The 22,649-nt window shown below is 37.6% G+C and overlaps 2 protein-coding genes across 4 annotated transcripts in view; one reads left to right on the forward strand and one right to left on the reverse strand.

The window, feature by feature from the left end:
* The window catches only part of UBAC2 (UBA domain containing 2), a 194,988-nt gene that overhangs the window by 71,077 nt on the left and 101,262 nt on the right, over positions 1–22,649 (reverse strand). The gene's annotated exons all lie outside the window — the stretch shown is intronic.
* LOC123366026 (G-protein coupled receptor 183-like) lies at positions 1,083–17,463 on the forward strand. 2 transcript variants are annotated; one of them, XM_045009112.1, is made up of 3 exons: positions 1,083–1,160; positions 5,763–5,836; positions 13,511–17,463. In XM_045009112.1, the coding sequence occupies exons 2-3, from the start codon at positions 5,799–5,801 to the stop codon at positions 14,613–14,615; spliced, it is 1,143 nt and encodes a 380-aa protein (XP_044865047.1). In that variant the 5' UTR covers positions 1,083–1,160; positions 5,763–5,798; the 3' UTR covers positions 14,616–17,463. The 2 variants fall into 2 exon arrangements, with proteins under 2 accessions (XP_044865047.1, XP_044865055.1); XM_045009120.1 differs by lacking the exon at positions 5,763–5,836 and having other exon boundaries at positions 1,089–1,160.

Below are 22,649 nucleotides of genomic sequence, written 5' to 3' on the forward strand. Positions count from 1 at the left end.
GCCAAGACAGGCAGGAAGCCTGCCGTAGCACCCCTGCTGTGCCGCTGACCAGGAGGCCGCCCAAGATAAGCCCATTCCCCAATCCTCAGCCCCCCACCAAACCTGGAGCCCCTTCCTGCACCACAAACCCCTCATCCCCAGCCCCACCCCAGAGCCTGCACCCCCAGACTAGAGCCCTGACCCCCTCCTGCACCCCCAGCTCTGAGCCCCCCCTCAAACCCAGAACCCCCTCCTGCACCCCAAACCCCTCATCCCCAGCTCCGTTGGTCATGAGCATCAACAATTTTCTTCAATTGAAAAAAAGTTTGAAAACTACTGCTCTACTACATACAGTGTTGTAGCCGTGTCGGTCCCAGGATATTAGAGAGACAACGTGGGAGAGGTAATATCTTTTACTGGACCAACTTCTGTTGATGAGAGAGACAAGCTTTCAAGATACACCTGAAGAAGAGCTCTGTGTAGCTTGAAAGACTGTGTTTCTCACCAACAGAAGTTGGCCCAATAAAGGCTATTTCCTCACCCACCTTGTCAACTCTACTATAGACAGTTTCAAAGAATATCTTTCTAAAAATCTGCTCTCTATGATCTCGAAGCACTGATAGTATGAACATGGACCACTGAGAGTACTACTTTTATATAGTACCTATCACCATGTCATTTAGTTGAATAATCTGCAAAACATTTTTAAAGAAGCACTGATTCTTAAGTACAGAGCTCTTTGCCACACACAAATTTAAAATGCATTCATTCTTTTGAAAGTAACATGAAGAGTTTTTCTTTCTGGAATTTTCAGTTGGTTAAAGGTTCAACTAAGCAAAAGTCTTGGTAAAGTCCCTTCTATGGAAGTTAGTGATACATAACTTCTAGGGGCTTTTTGTTTCTAGTTAATCTCTTTTTTGAACAGATTAATTTAAAAAGAAGCAGAAAGACACCTCAAACAGAGAGGTGCTTTCACTTCCCTTAAAAACTCAGGTAGCGAATCAACATCAGAGTACAGAAAAAATACTTCAAGCACAAGGGGGGGAAAAATATCACCACTCCATAAAAGGACAGTCTCACGTAATCACTCCTAAAAACAATGAGCAAAAGGGAAACATTCATAGTTAAGCTACACTGCCCTATACAATTACTGCACAGAGGATCTAAAAAGCCACTGATATGTAAGTACTAAAAAATAATTTGCTGTTTTAATTGAAATACAACAAACAGTTCCAGGAAGTTAATGTATTCTTGTATTGTACTGAATTTTCTCATGTGGCTGGATGGATGTAGTCTTTCTGGGTGGGAGAGAGAAATGTCAACAGGAGAAATTCTATGCCACTAAAACAGTTTACTCAGGCAAGTTACAATAGAGAGACTATCAGTTACTTTTTAATCCAGGTACCAATTCATCTTTGGGTTCAATGATAAACAAGTTGAATTAAAATGTTTTATTTATAATATAGCCTTTTGAAAAACAAAATGCAAAAGTTCATTGCTGCATTAGGATGGAGTTTTTGCAAAATAATGTAATTTAAATCATATCAATGTAGAGATTAATGTGGAAGAAAATATTTTTCAGTAAATATTTCAATGTGTCAAACAAAGACTTCATATTTCTAAGTTAAAATCTCTCTCTCTCTCTCTCTCTCTCTCTCTCTCTCTTTCTGTGCATGTCACTCAATGAACCTGGTAAGATACTTCAATAGTTTGAGAGTTTCTGAAAGCACACTTGTACTGCGGCAGCAGATAGCCTGGAAATATTTGTGATATTACAAGCTATGAAACAATCTTTAGACTATTTTCAACCCAACTGCTTCTTAATCAAAACTTTACTCATACTTAAAAACAATATAGTAATGATAATTTGCCAGGATGCATGTAAGAATTTCTCCTTCATCTTTTGACATGTACTGTTTTTTCAAAGCTTTTTCTGAATAGTTGCTCCTTTTTCCAAAATGCAGTTGCTTACACTTTTTGCCCCAAAATATCTTCATATGCTGAAGTTAATGCAATGTTACCGGCTATTTGATTTTTAAAAATATCCCCTACTGATAAGACTGATAATTTTTTATACTGCAGTGGAACATTAAAAAAAAACATTAAAAAAAATAACATTTTTCAAATTTAGCAACTCTTAATTCTCATTTAACTTTTCAAACAAAACAAAGACAACCCATAGATCTTTAAGCACATGGACAGTAAAAAGATCAGAAAAGGTGAGCTTTGGTAGCTATATGGATTATTAACCCACCAGGTCATATTGCTATTACTTTAATCTGCTCTCTTTGAATGGAGCGACTGAATGCTTCTCGATAACTGTTTTTAACAGCCAGTCATTACAGTTATGTAGCTTTTAATAAATAAAACAGATACTGCACCAGGACAGGTTACACATCAATAATGTATTAATTATAAGGCAGAGCGCTTTCAGTGCTAAAGCACAAGTTGCCATTTGAAATGTTACTTGATTTTAGGAGTGTTATTTTAAATGGTTCAGAGTTTTTCGGATGCTACATTTTTTGGTTCTTCCCTTATTCAGTTTAAAAATTTTAAGTGAAAGGAGTTTAGTTGTCTCAACATCAGCTTGGTCTAAGCACTAAATCGTCCTAACAACTATAGGTGTTACTCGCACATTTTTCATAACCCACATAGACCACATGCAGAGAGAGAAATTCGTTAAGTGTACACCTCTCCCATTCAGCCAGACCACACACACTACCCTCCCTTTATTCACAATCGCAGAGCACCACTTGTTTACATGCTAAAGTAATATTACAGAAGTATTTAATATATATTTATTTAAAGCTGTCTTAATCCAATATAATTACTGAAAACAAGGCGCGCCAACACCATGTAACCAGCTAGCTCTTTGTGGAACAGCAAATGATTCACCAGTTTGGGAACCTCTGTTACACTTTGCAACAGATAAATTACTATGCCTTTATTGCCCACTGTCCCCACTACTACAGGCATCTTTCCTGCAACAACAAAATGGGATGTGCGTGTGAGAAACCACTTGGGCTTGTGTTCTTTCTCCCTTACTCACACTTTCTCTCTCCCCCTTCCCCAGACAATGCCAGGACTTTTCAGACTTTTTAAAATCTTTTGTGCACTAGTGGTTTGTAAGTCACCTTTGGAAGTTGAAATGAAATTTATTTCCTTTCCAACATGTTTTTTGTCCATCACTCATTTATCATTGTAGAGTGGCAAATGAATGCTGGGCAGACAAATCTTACATATTTATTTTAAAGAACAAAAAAAACTAAGCAAAGATTTGGATTTTATTTCTAAATATAAAAGGGAAATGGTACATGACCAATAACTAGGCAGTAGACATTAGACGTCCTACTGCACTTTCATTAGCTTGTTGAACAAGCAGTACTTCTGTTCTTCCCCTTTTGTTTACACTAATTGTATTGAAATTTCTATTACTTTAGAATGCAAAAGACTGTCATAAAGACTGTCATAAAACATTATCCAAAGTACAGTTAAAATAATCTCCCCAGGAAATAAACATGATAAATTTCCTACAGAAACACCAACTCAGCCATTTCGCACATCCTGAGTACTGTTAAGCATTTAAAAATATAATAAATTAAAATTTTAAATATAGAAAAACAGGAATAGAAGACACTACAGTACATATTTCCAAGACAGCAGAGTTATCTTTACTATGGTAACCCTAACTTTTGCATTTTCTTACTTTTTATTTTAATTGTGCAACATTAGTGTTCTGTTAACATAGTGTTTTGCATTTATTTCCTAGATGCATTTTAAGAGAAACAACTCACAAATAATCTGCATGAATGTGCACTCCTTGGAAGCAAAACATATATCTTGTAACTAGTGTACTGGTGCTCTTTATGTGTGTACTTTTTCAATGGCACTATTAATTAATGTGTACTTCAAGGAGCACATGCTCTATCTATGCTTTGGTGTATTGCTTACAATATCTGCGCTAGCGCCTCTGTTGAAAGGATAGGTCCAGGGACTGGCCTCAAAACTCCCTCATAAAACACAGAGTACAAGGCCCAAAAGGTGGCTATGGACCTGCTTACCGTGCCCAGGTAGCAACTTAGGGATCCACTCCTCAGTCAGAGTTCAAATTTCACTGGATCTAGACATACCACTGTATTTTGGGCACAGCTCAACAGCCCTGAGAAATATGAAATCAATATAATATATTAAAAACACCACATAAGAAGGCTGGGGTGTTAAAAAGAGGCAGGATAGTCTAGGGCAAGCCTTCCTGCAGCCTCTCAATCTGTTCTGAAACCTTGCACATTTTCCAAGCTGCTAATGCACACCAATCTCTCTCCTAAAATGTTCTCTTGCACTCATTTAGCACGCAAATTTCTAACATTCATAACTTTGTTAAAACTAATATATCAGCAAAAATGGCTGATAAAAAAAGATGGCTGAGGCTAAAATGGGGCGTGAGGTGAGAGTCCCTCAGCCTAGGTTGGAGAAGGAAAGAAGAAAAGAAATCCATCATGTTGACAAAGGTTAAATAAATATACTCAAACCTTTCATATTATTTCTTCTCTGTCTTCAATATAATGTTAAGCCTGCCACCAGATTCCAAAACTTTTCTCTCAACTTTTCCTGCAACTTAAGTCACCCTTGCAAGAAGCAGACAAAGGAAATTTCATAAGGATAAGAGCAATACATTAATTAAAACAAAAAACAAACAAAAATCCCACAGCACTACAGTGTCTAATCATGCTCCATACTGAAAAAGGTCTGACAAATCTCAAACCACAGATCATTGGAGTCAAGCTAACAGAGAATTTGGTGGCTGGTCTCTCTCCCTTCCTCTCACCTGCCTTCTATTCTCTTTTTAACCAATTATAAAATAAATTATTATTATTCCTTGCCTTTTTGTTAAAGAAATATCACGTGTGCCATACTAGAATAAATAAACCAGTCTTATATACAGAGTAAATAACAATTGTCTTTCCACTCTTATAATGCTTGCTCTCCTCCAAACAATAAAAATTATAAAGACAAAACGATGCACAGATCACTTCAATTTGTGGATAATGTTTTATATGTGGTTGTAGCCATTTACACATGCCATACCCTGGTGAGAAGATAGGTAGTAGATTATTTTCATTCATCCATATTATAGCAAAAGGAGAAAACAAAAAGAAAAATTCAGTCAGCTAGGCCAGTATGGGGGAGAAATAGTTGCATCTCTTCTATACAGTCCAAATGTATACAATCTAATGCCCCAATCCTGCAAATACTTACACATATATTTAATATTATGCACATGAACAGTTCCACTAAATTTAACAGGACTACATGCATATGTATAGTTAATCATTTGCTAAGTGCTTGCAGGATCAGGGATTTTGATTTACAAACTTCTCAAGGCAGAAGTCATGGCTTTTTTTAATATAGAAATAGCACAATGGAGACCTTATCCTGGCCAGGACCTCTGGGTGCTACAATAGAAATATAGAACAAAATATTATATTATCATTTAGTAACAACTGTCTAATTAAATGAAAGAGTGCTAATGTTATGCTAATATTTGAAAAGGGCAAGCAGGATGACCTGAGTCATAGGCTGGTGAGTTTGACATCAATCCTGGGCAAAATAATGGAAAAGCTGATATGAGATTCAATTAATGAATTGAAGGATATTAATATAATGAATGCCAGTCAACATGGTTTTATGGAAAATAGTGCTTGTCAAATAAACTGGATTTCAGTCTGGGATGAATGAAGGTAACTGCACAGATATCATATACTTAAACCTTGTCTACATTACAGGCGCTACAGCAGCATAGCTATGGCACTGTAGTGTGGATGCTTCCTACAGTGAAAGGAGGGACTTTTCCATCGCTGTAAGTAATTCTTGCACTCTTCTACTGACCTAACCTTGGCTATGCTGGGGGTTAGATCTGCTCACACCCCAGAGTGATGTAGGTCTGTCAATCTAAATTTTAAGTGAAGACCAGGCCTTCTACTTTTGTAAGGCATCTTAGTACGGCATGGCATTCTAATTAAAATATTAACACTATACAACATCAATAAAGCGCTCATTAAATAGATTAAGACCTGGCTAACTGACAGATCTCAAAAAGTAGCTTTTTAATATCATCAAATGGCGGATCTTCTAATGGGTTTCTACAGGGATCAGTTCTAGGTCTGATGTTAGTGAACATTTTTACCAGTGATCTCGAAATAAATGCAGACTCACTGCTGATAAAATTTACAGATGACACTCATACAGAGCGATGTGGATAATTTGGCAAACTGGACCCAATCAGACATAATGTATTTTAATACAGCCAAATGTAAGGTCATATATCTAGGAACAAGGAATACAGGGCCATACCTACAGAATGGGGGGGCTGCAGAGTCGGCGATTCCATTAGGCGACCCTAGGCGGTTGCCTAGGGCGCCAGGATTCGGGGGGCGGCGTTTTGTGCGCTCCCCACAGGGTGCATGGGAGCTTCCGGTTCCGCTCCCGTTGCACCGCCGCAGAAGGACCTTCTGCCGACGTGCCGCGGAAAACAGTGGCAGGCAATTGAACAGCTCAATGACTGCCGCTGTTGCCTGCGGCATTTCGGCGGAAGGTCCTTCTTCGGCGGCGCGATGGGAGTGGAACTGGAAGCTCCCGCGCCCCGTGGGAAGCGCACAAAATGCCGCCTCCCGAATTCTGCCTAGGGCGCCAGAAACTCTGGCGCCGCTCCTGGGGGGCTGTATCCTGGAAAGCAGTGATTCTGAAAAGGAATTAGGGCTCATAGTGGACAAGCAACTCAACATGATCTCCCAGTGTGATTTTGTGGCAAAAAGGGTTAATTCAACATTGGATGGATAAGTAAGGGAGTAACTAGGGAGTTGATTTTTACCTCTTTATACAGCAATTGTGAAACCAACATTGGAATACTGTGTCCAAATCTGATGACCATATTTTTAAAAGGATATTGAAAAATTGGAGAGGGTGCAGAAAAGAGTAAAAAATGATTTGAGGGCTGCCTTACAGTCACAGACTTAAAAAGCTCAATCTGTTTAGTTTCTCAAAGAGAAGACTGAGAAGTGACTTGATTATGGTGCGCAAGTATCTTCAGGGGGAGAAAATAAGGAACTAAAGGGCTCTTTAATCTAGTGGAGAAACGCATAACAAAAATCAATGGCTGGAAGTTAAATCCAGACAAATTTAAATTAGAAATAAGGCACCCATTTTTAAAGAGCAAGGGAGAGTAATCACTGGAACAAAATACTAAACAAAGTGGTGGATTCTCCATCTCCTGAAATCTTCAAACCAAGAATGGATGCCTTTTTGGCAGGCCTTTGGAGCTGTGCTCCGGCTCCGCTCCAGCTCCAGGCAAAAACATGCAGCTCCACTGCTCCAGAGCTGCTCCACACTCCAGTTCCGGGCTCTGCTCCAAAGCCCTGCTTTTTGGAATATATGCTTTAGGGCTTGGCTACACTTGCAGATGTGCAGCGCTGGGAGTTACAGCTGTCTTCGTACAGCTGTGTAGGGAAAGCGTTGGAGTGTGGCCACACTGACAGCTACTAGCGCTGCAGTGTGGCCACATTTGCAGCATTTGCAGCGGTGTTGGGAGTGGTGCATTATGGGCAGCTATCCCAGCGTTCAAGTGGCTGCAACGTGCTTTTCAAAAGAGCGGGGTGGGGTGGAGTGTGACAGGGAGCGTGGGGGAGAGAGAGAGGGTGGATTTTTGGAGCTGACACTATCAGCTTCCTGCCTTGCAAATTTTGACCACTTCCCCGACCCCTCATTCACTCTTAAATGCAAATAGCCTGCAGACCAGATAAGCAGCTGCTCCGACCGACTCCCTTCTCCCCCTCCCCCCATGCTGTTTCTCTCCTCAGGCAAACACTACGCTGTGGACATTCATCCCCCTGCCTGCCTCATTCACAGCAAACAGTAGCTGTGTTTGTTTTTTAGATAAGCAGCTCCGGGAGCCCCGAGTTCACAACAAAACAAAGAGAGGCATCATAACAAAACAAAGAGAGTTCTTTAGTTAAAAGCATTATGGGAAAATTCCAGAGATCAGTTACAGCGTAGTAAGATTAATCACTGTTTACACTGGCACCCCAGCGCTGCAGCACCAGCGCTGCAGTCGTTATTCCCCAGGCAGACGTGGAGTACAGCCAGCGCTGTAGTCCAACACAAGTTATTGTGATCAATACAGAGGTAACTGGTATAATTCTATGGCCTGTGTTATACAGGAGGTTATAATACATTATTAAATGTTCCTTTCTGGACTTAAAATCTATTAATCTATGAATCAATGCAATCAAATTATTTGCAGCCCACAATGCACCCGCATTTACCCATTCTCATGTATTGTCTCATTCAGACAAAACTAAAAATCAAAACAACCATATCACTATAACGTTCTTCACTATACTGGAAAAAGAATATGACTTCCAGTAGCATGAAATATCCATTTTGTATTCTAGGAATTGTGAAAGTGTGTTCTAAAGTGCTAACTTAATAGTTATGTTTTTCAAACCTCTACATTAAATTAACTTGACAAGAAAAGCATGATAAAAATTGAGAATCGTCAGTTCATGCAGGTGTAACACTGACAAACAATTAAAGTTATATTCACATTTATCAGCCTAATACGCAGAGCAAGGAAGCAAACCATTGATATGTCAAGGGCATCAAAGTGGTTGCTGAAATTCCCTGATACAGTTTTCTCGATACATCTTTCTAATAAGGTACAACACAGTTTGTAAAACCACAGTTCATCTCTATAATTTTCTTTAAAATTAAGCACAGGGAAGCAGTATTTCAACATAGGTGACATGAGGGGGACATTTGGTTTAACAATATAATAAAGTAAAAGCATTCCAGTAGCAATTGCTGAAGGCTGCTTAAAGACATATTGTGATTTATGACAGACAAAAAGAACAGGAATACTAGTGGCACCTTAGAGACTAACAAATTTATTTGAGCATAAGCTTTTGTGGGTTATAGACCACTTCTTCAGATGCATAGAATGGAACATATAGTAAGGAGATATATATACATACAGAACATGAAAAGGTGGAAATAGCCATATCAACTCTAAGAGGCTAAGTAATTAAGATGAGCTATGATCAGCAGGAGGGGAAAAAAAACTTTTGTAGTGATAATCAAGATGGGCCATTGCAGACAGTTGACAAGAGGTGTTAGCCATGTCATTACACAGGTTGAATCTGAGTCATTACACAGATTGACTCTATCCTCACACCTCTTGTCAACTGTCTGCAATGGCTCATCTTGATTATCACTACAAAAGTTTTTTTCCTCCTGCTGATTATAGCTCATCTTAATTATTTAGCCTCTTAGAGTTGATATGGCTACTTCCACCTTTTCATGTTCTGTATGTATATATATCTCCTTACTATATGTTCCATTCTATGCATCTGAAGAAGTGGGCTGTAGCCTATGAAAGCTTATGCTCAAATAAATTTGTTAGTCTCTAAGGTGCCACAAGTACTTCTGTTCTTTTTGCGAATACAGACTAACACGGCTGCTACTCTGAAATATGACAGACAAAGTCAATTCAGTGCACAGTGCTGAATTGAACCAGTGGCTCAATGGGAGCACAGTGCAGTCATACCAAGGTGTGGGAGTCAAGTAACTGTTTAATTAAGCTGAGGCTTGGAACACTGAAGAAGTGATCTGCTCCACTTTTGGTCAGGCAAGAACACGTAGAACACTACTGCCCTTTTCTACCACCTAGTGGATTGTGATAGAGGTTTTGGAGAAGGAGTCATGTACTCTAGTCACATAATGAACTAAGCAATAATGATTACTGCCAAGAAACAAACAGACAGCAGCCTGGATATCAAGGAACAGGGAAAGATCACTCTTGGACTAATTAATAATACTGTAGACACCTTCCTCTAGGAAGTAAGTTTCTCCTTAATGGTTGCCAGTCCAGTGTTAGCAAGAAAAGGCAAGACCAATCCAGCCAAGATTCTCTCTCTGTATATCTATGTTTTTATACCAGGCACATCAGCCTGATATCTGAGCAATAACAGAGTACTAACAGCTTCAGTTCAGCATAAGAATGCAAGTAATATTACGCTGTAACATAGCAACAGAAGTCACATATTTATATTTCAATTTATATTTTAATAAAGGCTACAGATACAATTTATGAACGTCTACTCTTGCTTAGCAAAAACAATATTTTCACTAAACTACTATGTTTTTTCTATATTGCAGTTATATGTATTTGCATAGTATGTACTCTGTATATTAGAAATTCCTCAAGAAGTAGTAATGTCTAGTTACCTGAGGGAGAGCTGGGTGGAAGAGGGGTACCATAGTGAATGGTCAAGATGTGGCCAGAAAAGATCAAATACAAGAGACGGAAATAAGAAGCACCCATTTCCTGTATTTAAATGCTTATAGAAGCACCCAGGAGATTAGATGAGATTAGATTAGACTAAATTAGATTAGATTGATAGATTATTTTTTGCAACAAGGGAATATTATAACGTCAAGAGGAGAGAAGAAGTAGGAAAGGAAATCTGAGCAATTCTCACGAAGATAAATGCATTATTAAATGACCACTCACACCATGCCAAAATGCTCTGAATGATCCATAACCAATTCAAATAAAATTATAGTCAGAAATATAATTATACAGCAATTCTTAGCAAGTGCTTTTTCATAACCAAACAACTAATGTCTGTAAATTTTGCTTTCATGAACACTAAATAATGGACATTACTTTACACCAGGTTTTCCTATTCAAAGCTTACTTTGAAGCTTACTTACACAAATTCATATTAGGCTCTCCACTGAAAGCATGAAGAAGCTATTACTTCAAGTTTATCACTTGAAAAGGCTCAGCAATCTCTAGGCTCAAACAAGGCAAACTAAATCCCAGAAAAGCTGTAGCCAAGTGTCTTAACCAAGATATAAAAATCCATTTCAGATTTTAATTCCAACCCAGAATGAAGTATTCTGATCTCTGATATCTGGTACGTATTTTATGATGAATCTTCAAGAAAAAGCTGCCACTGCTTACCTGTAATATTTATCAGTACCAGCTGTCTGACCATTCTCTCTCACATAGACTTCTGTAATAGTACAACTATGGAGCTGATATATTACCTGGAAGAGTCTGTCTCAAAGATGATCTAGCTTAATATAACTACCCTGACATTAGGCACTATATGCAGATGTTTATAGCTTAATTTAAGATCTGAAATACGTGATCCACACATCTACAGATTTATTCTTTACGCAGAACTGTATAAACTGCTGCTAATCGAGCCAGGACTCAGTGACCAGACTAATACTATGATACAGTATGTACTATAAGTAAACGGAATTGTGACCAACTTGAAATAAAAAGGACATTCAGAGTGAAGGATATCAATCTTTTAATTCTTATGCATCTTAATGGAAACTGTACATTGTAAAACTAATAATCTGGAACATTTTAGAAATGTGTTCTGATATTTTCTATATAATGTATTTATTCAGACACAGAAGTCTGAAATTGTTTTTAAATGTTGTGTACTGAATAATACCTCAAAAGGGACACACAATACTTCCAAAGCACTTGCAACACCTCCCACCTTGGTATTGTCCGCAAACTTTATAAGTGTACTCTCTATGCCATTATCTACATCACTAATGAAAATACTGAACAGTACTGGAGCCCAGGACCAATCCCTGTGGGACCCCACTCGTTATGCCCTTCCAGCTTGACGGTGAATCACTGATGATTACTCTCTGGGAACGGTTTCTCAGTCTTGAACAGTCTGCCCCGCGAGGTCACACTGGCTTCTCAACAAAAGAGCTGTCTCAGCTACTGGAAGCCAGCCAGGACAGAGCTTGTGAAAGTTCTAACACCGCTAGCAACACTACCCCCATAAATCAATTATATCCTGTGGCCAAGGCATTCGTAGGCCCCAATAGCCAACCTTGAGTGGCTACAAAGAAAGTGCAAAGGAGACTGTGGTCTTTATGACTAACTTTCAAACCCTTCTATTATTATTATTATTACACTGAGAAAAGTGTGCTATGCACTTCATTGAAATGGAGACAGGCACCGTTCTTCAAGTTCTTTTAAACTAAATTCAGGCATGACACATGGGGGTTATAGACTGACAAAAAGGGGGAAAGGAGAGGAAAGAAATGAGTTATAATAATCAGATCACTCATGAGTAATGAGTAAAGCATGTTCACATAAAGGTGGCTCCATTACATTAGAGTTGTTTTGTTTTTTTTAAATCTCACTAGCAATAGCCTCAAAATGCAAACCAATCTTCTAGTGCTTTACACAATGAAATCTGCTTTAAAAAACTGAGCTAAAATGTCATGCATAATTTCACTAAGTAAAAACTAACGAGGAACATAGCAAAAGTACACACATATTTTAAGGGTAGTGGTACCAAGGAGGGAGAGGAATTATTTTGTGTGGTACACTTACGTGTACTTAGGTGGAACAAGAAAACTTTAAGAAAATTTAGTCTGCATGGCAAGAGAAAATTCTTGTGGAACAGTCTCTCAAAGGGAAATGGTGGAAGCCCCATCACTTAGGGCATTTACAATTAGACTAAACAAAGCACTAGAAAAGCATCATAGGGCACATTCTGCATTCACAAGGAGATGAACTGAATGATGTTATAGGTGTTTTGCATCTCTAATTTCTATAATTCTATTACATTAGCTTTTATATTTATAGGCCCCGAAAATCAAGAGTTGCAGACTTTGAGTCCCAAAGGCCTGCTAGGTCAATCATGTCCTCTCATATTTTTAAAAATATATTTAAAGCTATTCTGAATTTACTGTATTCCCATTTAGTCAACAAGTATGATATATTATACCTAGATTACACGCCTGTTCCAAGAACCACTGAAAAGCAGCTTCAGTGAGTAACCACTTGAAATCAACTATACTTGGACTATGTCGCAGAAAACAACCTTTTCGTTCTAGAGTTAAATGAGTTTGGAAGGTTTCAGTTCAATTGTTATAGGCTTAATGTTGATAAGGCCTGGTCTCTATGAATTAAGTTCTAGTTACATGCTAAAATAAGTCACAAATTTAATATCACTGCCAGAACCTCTTAGCAAATTAAAAAGGAACAAAAAACAAATAAAAACTCCCTAAAATTCACAAAAACAACTTTTAAAAGGTTTCTGTAGTTATCTGACCTTTGGTGACTTCACATGATTATGTGTCATTTTACTTTTAAACAAAACTGAGGGCTTTTTTCCCCCCAGGCTTCTTTAAAAGTTCTCTCTCTAACCTCAAACATTTATTTTCTACAAAAAGATATTCTTCTAACCCAGAAATTCCCCAATTCACCCAAGTTTTGCTTTCTGCATGGTTTTGTTTTCTTTGATCAAAGCAAGAGAGCTGAACTTTTTTTAAACCACCTTAAAAAAATTATTTCATCATAATCAAGTTTCATTTCAGGTTTTACAATGTTGGCTGATGCAAGATCAGTTGGCTGCTGCTATGGGGAAGAAGTTTGTCTATATTTATTAAAAAATGTTCCCTTTTGTTTTTTTTTTCTTTTTTGTAGAGCTATGGCATTTCCTCCCGAAACACCAGTTGTGAAAATGGTCACTGTCACCACAGCTTTTACAACTCCTCAGACAAACTCCTGCGACCTGTATGAACATCAAAATACAGCAAGGATCTTACTGCCTGTGTTTTACAGCTTTATTTTAATTCTTGGTGTGTTTGGAAATGGACTTGCCCTCGTTGTCATTTTTAAAAACAGAAAAAAAATCAACTCTACTACCCTCTATTCCACAAATCTTGTCCTCTCAGACATTCTTTTTACTACTGCCTTGCCTACACGAATAGCATACTATGCACTAGGATTTCATTGGCCATTTGGAGAAACACTTTGCAGACTAACTGCTCTCATATTTTATATCAACACATACGCAGGTGTAAACTTTATGACTTGCTTGAGTATTGACAGGTTTTTTGCCGTAGTCCACCCTTTTCGATACAACAAAATCAGAAGAATTAAACATGCCAAGTATATTTGTATATTTGTCTGGTTTCTTGTATTTAGCCAAACACTTCCATTGCTCATACAGTCCATGTCAAACGAGGAAGGAGAAAGGACTACATGCATGGAATATCCAAACTTTGAAAAAATTCCACATCTACCGTGGATACTTCTTGCTGCCTGTTTAATAGGGTACATCATTCCCCTTGGAATTATACTATTTTGTTATTCTCAAATTAGTTGCAAACTTTTTCAAACTGCTAAGGAAAACCCATTAACTGAAAAATCAGGGATAAACAAAAAGGCCATCAACACAATCATTTTTGTAATTGTCGTGTTTGTCATCTGTTTTACTCCTTATCACATTGCAATTATCCAACACATGATCAAGAAGCTTCAATATAATCCTTTGTGCAGTGAACAGCAAACCTTCCAGAAGTCCCTCCATTACACTGTGTTTCTGATGAATTTTAACTGCTGCATGGATCCTTTCATCTATTTCTTTGCATGTAAAGGATACAAGAGGAGGATAATGAAAATACTGAAACGTCAAGTTAGTATATCAGTTTCAAGTGCCGTCAGGTCAGCTCATGAAGAAAGCTCACGTGAGATGGGAGAAACACACATGACTATACTTTCAAAACCTTCAAATGGAAAGTTATAAACTGAAAATACACATTCCAATAATGCAAGTTTAAAAATACTGGGCCTACAGTTAATACTGTTTATGCTTCCGTGCAGCAAATTAAGAAAGATTGTTTCACAGTATCTTAGGAAATCAAAGGTGATGTTGGACTAAAAAATAAATGGTCACGTGAAAGCAAGAAAACTCAAAATTAGTATTTTCCAAGCTGAATCACTTTGACCTGGCTTCATGAATTTTCTAGGAGATTTCCACCACTGAGTATGACCTGCACCTTTCCATTGCTGGATTTTAGGAAAGCTTGATTCACACTATCTACTAGTTCTCTGAGAAAGGAATAAACTAAAAAAAGCTAATAGCTCAGAGTGACTAAAAACCAACACATCTGAAAAGAGGTAAACATCTGACTGAACTCCAATTTAAGCACTCTTGACTAACATGGTGTGTTATGTGCACTGGACTGACAGGGCAATGGTAAAGACATAAAACAAAGAAAATAACTTTTGAAGGAAAATAAAATGTACATTTTTCATGGATAATTATAAATGTGTAATTTAGAACCTTTTGGAGGCAGGGTTGGATTACAGTATTCAGAACATGAACATCTTATCTAAATTTATCATGGATAACTTTGTGAGAATACAAGTGAAAAAGAGTTAAGACACTGTTAGTTTGTAAAATTTTGCATGTGTAAGTAAATCTAAAGAACAAAGAGAGCATTGTTTCCCAAAACTACCCAAAGGTCTTCCAGGTTCCTGCTAAAGTCACAGGTTGCAATAACAATAAGATAAAAGATTCTAGAAATGGGAAGAAATGTTTATAGTTGAAATCACCACAATGTGTTAAATTTGTTCATTTTAATGGGAGGAGTGACTGCCTCTTCTTGGACACTGTTTATGTGGAGGGTTACTAAATGAAAACAGCAGAAGAAGGAGCAAGCTTCACCATCCTGGTTGCTGCTGCCCACACCATCTTCTGGGATGCATCACACCACCACGGGGCCTTCATCGTTCTGAACCAGAAACATGCCTTGACAAGACCAAGCCATAGTGGGAACAGATGACACCATTATCAGAGGTGCTGGAACAACTTTTCTAGTGGGGGTGCTGAGAGCCATTGACTCAAACTGTAAACCCTGTATATAATGGAAACTACTTCAAGCCCGAGGGTGCTGCAGCACTCCCAACACCCCTAGTTCCAGCGCCTATGACCACTCTCCTATACGCTCACATCTGCCCTCACCTTTCCCACCCCACAACTGGCTGACTCCTGAACACCACCTAGGATGCCAGTCTTTGGTTCCTGCCATCATACCCTTCCTAATGCGTCATGTTCTTTCCCACCTTATTTCTCCCTTTTTTCTATTTCTCGTCTTCTGTCTAATGAGACTCTGCCTTAGCTGGGCAACACAACTTTGCTACACTACTGTGAACAAGAAAGGCAAACTAAAAACAATGCCAGATCTCAGAGTGGCAATAAGACCATGTGTGTGCCTGTGTTTCCCCAGCAGTGAGGTTGCAATTGAAAGTCATCACCAGAGAAAGAAGTTACATTTTCTATCTTTGTTATTCTTTATATGTGAGTTCACCATGTTTTCCCTTAAAGGAACCAGGACCATACTTGAACAGCACAGCAGCAGCAGCTCAGGACCAACTAAAGTAACTTTTTGCTCATTTCTCCACAAAAAAGTGCAGTTAATACCATCTTTCATAGTATCTAAAGACTACCAACCAGAGATTTCCAACCATAAAGGACACTATACAGCTGAAATGGAACAAGGAAAACTGTTACAATGAAAGACTTCACTGTTTAAGTTGTAAATGCTTCCACTGTTTTTTCTTCTTTTCCTGTCTTTTTATTAAAAAGTTAAAAATGTTTAATGGTAGCTGTTAAAATGGCAGTAAGTCAGCAATAACTTGTCACTAAACAGTTAAGTGTGATTTTATGTTGTAACAGGAAACATGGGTTTTATTAACATCTTATTCCTGTTGGGCATGTGACACCCCCTTACCGCTACGGATTCCATACTATTAATGTCTATCTTTCTACTTAAGGCATGCATTTGGTCTAGTTTTAGATTGTAAGACCCTCAGAGCAAGACATTTCTCTATATTTGTGTTCATTACATTTTACAGGCAAACAGTATGTCACCATATAAGCAATCACTTATGTATCTCTCTATTTTTTTAACAAATAAAATCAAATCACAAATTAGTATTAAAATATTAACTCCCTCTTTTCTCTCTGTTCTCACATCTATCATTCTGTTATTTTTAAATCTAAATATATATTTTAAAACTAAACAAATAACTTCATGTCAAAATGCTAGTTTTCCTTGAGTAAGGACTGCAGCACTGGTCCAATTATATAATAGTTTATTTAAGAAAAGTCTTATATAATGTGCCCCTTAACTCTTTTTTCCTTATTTTAATACATTTTCTCAAATATTTAATGAGACACCATCTTTCCATAAAATAAAGATCTAGCACTGAATTACATGGTCTATTAAAATACCTACTTTAAACTTAATTTCCTGGTATCATTTTACTGTGAGTAACAACTGATTATTTTAATGATTTCTCGCATAGTAATTTAATGCATTATGTAAAAAAGGTTATAATTAGTTCTAATGCAGACTAGATTCAGATGAGAAGCAGCACCCAATTTGTAGACCCTGAAGTCAAATTGAAATATAATATACTTGGAGAAAAATCTTCCAGTGTTCTCTATTAGGTTCTTCTCTAGCACCCACCCATCACTTTAATATCTGAATATGCCCCCAAACAAACTGAAAATAAGAAAGAGCTCAAGAGGTGGATGAGAATTCTTCCTCCTCCTCCCCAAGAGGTTGCAAGAATATTTTTTAGTGTGTGCATGCAAGAGCTACTCCTCTTCCTCTTTTCTTACATGTTGCTGATGTTGTGGAAAGGCAAAGCTAAAGGAGTGAATTTCATACTCATTATAAAGGCAGTAAGGTCTGTGGTCATCCTTACCTCCTCTGGTTTTAGTCTTGGGCCAGATGCCAAGAAGGCTCTGTTTCCCCAGCCTCACAAGAAAAAATTGTTGGTAGTTTCTTCTTTTCTGTAGGGCGTAACTCTGGAAGAAAGTTGTGTTTCCTTAGCAAGAGGCATCGCTCTTTTAAGTGGTCTAGTTAAACGTCTGGAGGGCCTTAAAATCACATTTGTCATCTTTAAATGTACCTAATGTCCTATGGGGAGTCAATGTAGCAAGCAGAGCACAAGGGTGATGTGTTCTTAACAGCCATTGATGCTGAGATGGGCTGCTTGTTTTGGATTAGGTAGAGCTTTAACAGTAGTGTACTAATTCCTAAATACAGTGAGCTGTAGTAATCTAGTCTGGAAGCGGCAAAGGCATGGATCACTTGCCAGGTCAGTAACAGAAAGCAAGGGGTGTAAGCCTTATTTCCAGCCACAGATGGCAAACTTAACTCTGTGCATGTCCAGAAAGAATGAGGAGCCTAAGAGAATTCCCACAGAACAAAGCTATTTGGTAATCTGAGGGCAGACTCCTTCAAAAATGTAAGATGCTACACTGTTTTCCAGGTATTCAAAAGGCATCCCTCGTTCCATCAAAATCATCTCTGTCTTGATTTGGTTTAGCTTCAGACAGCTGCCTTTCATCCACTTGCTAATCTTGGCCAGGCACCAGAATAGTTATGTAACATTGCTATCAGCACTGCAAATAAAATAGAGCTTGGTATCATGTGCATATTGCTGACTGTTGAGACAATGTCTCATGACCTCTCCTAGCAGCTTCACTTTAGAAAGAACAAGATAAGTGATCAAATAGAGTCTGGCAAGTGGTCTGTTGGAGACAAGACGTTGCCCATCATATTCATAATGTGGCCTGAAAGGAAGGATCTCACCCAGTGCAGGAGTAATCATATTAACCCTTGCTATGTCTCCAAGCAGAACAATATACTGTGGTCAATTTATCAAATGCTGCAGAAAGAACTATTATTATGAGAAGCATACATCCTCCACTGTAATTTCCATTGCATGTTGCTATCTGAAAACTTGACTATGCCAATAAACTCAAATCCTGATACTCCTCTCATGTTGGTGAGAATCAGGAGTAATTCTAGTTTCATACCAGTATAAATGAGAAAAGAATAAAGCCATATGTATGTATTGGCATAATAAGATATTTTATATGATTCACTTCATTAATGTAATAAATGTCATCTTTAATTACTCTTAACCATGATTTAGATTATAATCAAGTTACTAGTAATCAGAATTGTAATTCTACAAACTGTTAATGACTTATTTTTTGTTACAGGTAAAAACATTACTGTAATTCATTTAAACTAGGGTTGCTAAATTCTATCTTCATTTGGACTTTCCTCTAAGGTCTTTATGGAAAAAAACAGATGTTAATCAATGTTCAGTTTTAAATGAATTATCTGGGTTTAGGGGAGTCTTTATTGGATAACTTACATGATTTATAAGAGTTGCTAAGAATACAACAGCAGTGAGATGCGGTCTGTGTTTCGAAATTGTTTCTCAGAACAGCACAAAGATTTTCACAACATCACCCCTACAATCTCTAGCCTGATTAACCCCTCGCCTTTGGAAGTGCTGGGTATGAGTTACTGTCTGTTTCGCCATCTACTGGTCCATTGCTGGCGGCTGAACCTTCACTCACTTCGCAGTCACAGAGGCCAGACAGAGGGCATTTTGAAGGGAAATAATATTGAGTAGCAGCAGCAGGCCATATTACCAACTGAGGAGGAGGGCTACAAAATATTACTCCGCAGGAGGAACAGACAGAACCCTTGTCACTTGTTTACTGTAATCTTCTTTTTGTTTAGCATCCTACTATTGAGGAATTTGGGGAGGGAGCAGGATTCAGGCAGGTAGCATACTCTTTTGGAGACAGTTTCTAAGGATTTAGAGAGGAGAGAAAAGAGAAAAAAAGTGACGTTGCCGGCACGCTGCAGAGTGTGGGGAACTGAAGAGTGAACCCCCAAAGTCTCAGGAGGTATCAGAAGGCAGCAGACAGCCCTCTGAAGTTGTCTGGAAAAGAAATGGTTTCACGAAAACAGTAAAAAAGTAAACAGTTTCCAATGCCTGTTTGGAACAAGGAAGAGGATAGCACCCAACATACGGTAATGCATGATTTTGACACCTCAAATAGAAGGTGAACAAGCAATTTTAGTAGTATTTCACTTTGTGGTTTTGTGTGTCTAACTCTGGATGATAATCAAAACCCCAAACGTCACGCAGCTCCACTAACTATAAATCTATTAGAGTTACAAAAATAGTGTGTGTAACTGAAATAATGATTGTGACCAACTGGTGTGACTACCTGGGGTAATGTATGCAACAATTAGTTCAGCCTAATCTTTTGAAAGAATTGGAGTCATACAGGGATCTACTGTCCTGTTTAATAACTTACATTTTGCTTCTGATGTAAATCACTCTGCTTATTCACTATGATAATCCAGTGGTTTAAATTTTACAGCAGAGAGGCACCTTCCCCACTCCTACATCTCCCCCGGCTCTCCACTTCCTCAAAAAATGAGCATGAGAGGAGAGAACAAACTTGACTAACTAAAACATTTTTAGATGTCAGTGTTTACCTGGAATAATACACCAATACACAATATTTTGCCTTCAGTTGATGAACTTGTACTCTAATTTTTGCAGAAAAATTGTGGGAAAAGATGATCATTAGCTTGATTTTTTTCTTCAAATTAGAATTCCTTTTTTAAAAGTTCATTTACGTGAAGACAAAGAGTTTTCCCTTAAGGCTGTGTATCATCTTTCCATAACACTTCTGTTTCCTCACAAACTGGAGGTCATGCATCATTACAACGGAACATGACAGCTAGGAATATGAGACTTGCCATGCCAGATCAGGACATCTAGTCTGCTATCCTGCTTTAAATAGTAGTAAGTACTAAATGATTCAAAGGAAGATGAGAGATGCCTCATACTATAGCAATGTGCCCATAGGAGTATTTTCTTCCTAATCCCAAGTAGTTCTTCATTCATTCATATCCTAAGGCATAAGCATTGATATAGCTATTGTAGCTAGCTATATGTGAGAAAAACAGAACAGGGACATACAATTTTCCCCCAAGGAGTTCAGACACAAATTTAATTAACACATTTTTTAACAAGCATCATCAGCATGGAAGCATGTCCTCTGGAATGGTGGCCAAAGCATGAAGGGGCATACAAATGTTTAGGATATCTGGCAAATAAATACCTTGCAATGACGGCTACAAAAGTGCCATGCAAATGCCTGTTCTTACTTTCTGGTGACATTGTAAATAAGAAGAGGGAAGCATTATGTCCTGTAAATTTGAACAAACTTGTTTGTCTTAGCAATTGGCTGAACAAGAAGTAGGACTGAGTGGACTTGTAGGCTCTGAAGTTTTACATTGTTCTGTCTTTGAGTGCAGTTATGTAACAAAAAAAATCTAAATTGTAAATTACACTTTCACGACAAAAAGATTGCACTACAGTACTTGTATGAGGTGAATTAAAAATACAATTTCTTTTGTTTACAAATATTTGCACTATAAAAATGATAATAAAAAATAATATACACTTTGATTTCAATTACACAAAATATATATGAAAATGTAGAAAAACATCCAAAATATTTAATAAATTTCAATTGGCGTTCTATTGTTTAACAGTGCGATTAATCGCGATTAATTTTTTTGAGTTAGTTAATCACATGAGTTAACTGCGAGTAATCAACAGCCATAGTTCAAATAATTTCTTCCAGTATATACCACTTGGCATTTGCTAACAATAAATTTAATCCATCATTCTGCCCATTCACTTAACTTTCTTAAGTTCCTCACAATCTTCTCTTTCAACAACTAAATACTTTCGTCAACTTGAAATTCTGCTACCTTACTGTTCACCCCTTTTCCAGATCACTAATAAATATACTGAACAGCACACATCTCATTACAGTTCATCGGTGCAATCACCTGTTAACCTTTTGCCAGGCTGAATAATAGACTATTTATTCCTACTCTGCATTTAAGAAGACACTAGTACAGAGTGAAGCAACAGGAAGACATCTTTTTGGTAAGCTGTGTCACTAAACAGATACGCTCTTGTGTTTTGTACAATCTGGCACTTTATCATGATGTATCATCACTTTATCTTCCTACATACAAGTTGGTACTTATTACCCATTTAAGACTCATTGATCTGCAATTTGCAGGATCGTCATAGAGCATTTTTGCAACATAATGTATTTGTCTATCCTAGAGTCCTCCAATACAATAAATTATATTTTATGCATTATTTTTGGTAGCTCAGTCACTCCATTCTTAAAATATATTCGTAACTCTTGGATTAATACAATCCTGTCCTCAATACTTACTACATTATAACCAATTTCATTTTATGGTAATACGGAATATCTCCTTGAAAACTCTGAACTACTGTTCATAAAGATAATTTACAAATTTGATGCTACAAAGTTGTGTTCCTATTAAAGTTGTTTTTGTACAATGTGGGTTTGGTTTTACAGTTACTGGTATAGTTGCAATGGAAAATTAACAGCTTTTTTGTAGCACCATCAGTTTTTTCAAATCAAATATCTTCTCTCTCTCTCTCTTTTTTTTTTTTTTTTTTATCTGTGACAGTAACTTTTGTTTTTAAGCCAGCAACTAACAGCTCTGTGGTCCCGGAGACTGTTGCAACGAAATCACTTGGCTCTTCTGCAACACCAAACAAGAAAGGTAAGGATGTTGCAGAGCAGCTCGGTGATTTCTTTGCAACTGTCTTCATCATAAAAGTCCATCCCAGAGCTATTTTTTGTAGTCAGATATCAAAATAGAAGATGTTTGAACAAAGTGATGACTTCTCAAAAAGTGTGTGTTCATTTTTATCACAAATATAACTGTGCACATAAAAACAAATCAAGCAAAAAAAATGAACAAAATGAATACTAAAAAGCCTTGTTACTTACACATACACTGAGGCCTGGTCTACACTACGAGTTTATCTTGAATTTAGCAGCGTTAAACCGAATTAACCCTGCACCCATCCACACAAC

This window comes from Mauremys mutica, chromosome 1, assembly GCF_020497125.1.
Source record: "Mauremys mutica isolate MM-2020 ecotype Southern chromosome 1, ASM2049712v1, whole genome shotgun sequence".
Lineage (NCBI taxonomy): Eukaryota > Metazoa > Chordata > Testudines > Geoemydidae > Mauremys > Mauremys mutica.

Bases quoted from the DNA above. Each gene is read 5' to 3' on its own strand.
- LOC123366026 (XM_045009112.1), top strand. From the start codon at position 5,799: ATGCTTCCTACAGTGAAAGGAGGGACTTTTCCATCGCT. The intron at 5,837-13,510 runs GTAAGTAATTCT...TCTTTTTTGTAG, and splicing joins GGAGGGACTTTTCCATCGCT to AGCTATGGCATTTCCTCCCG.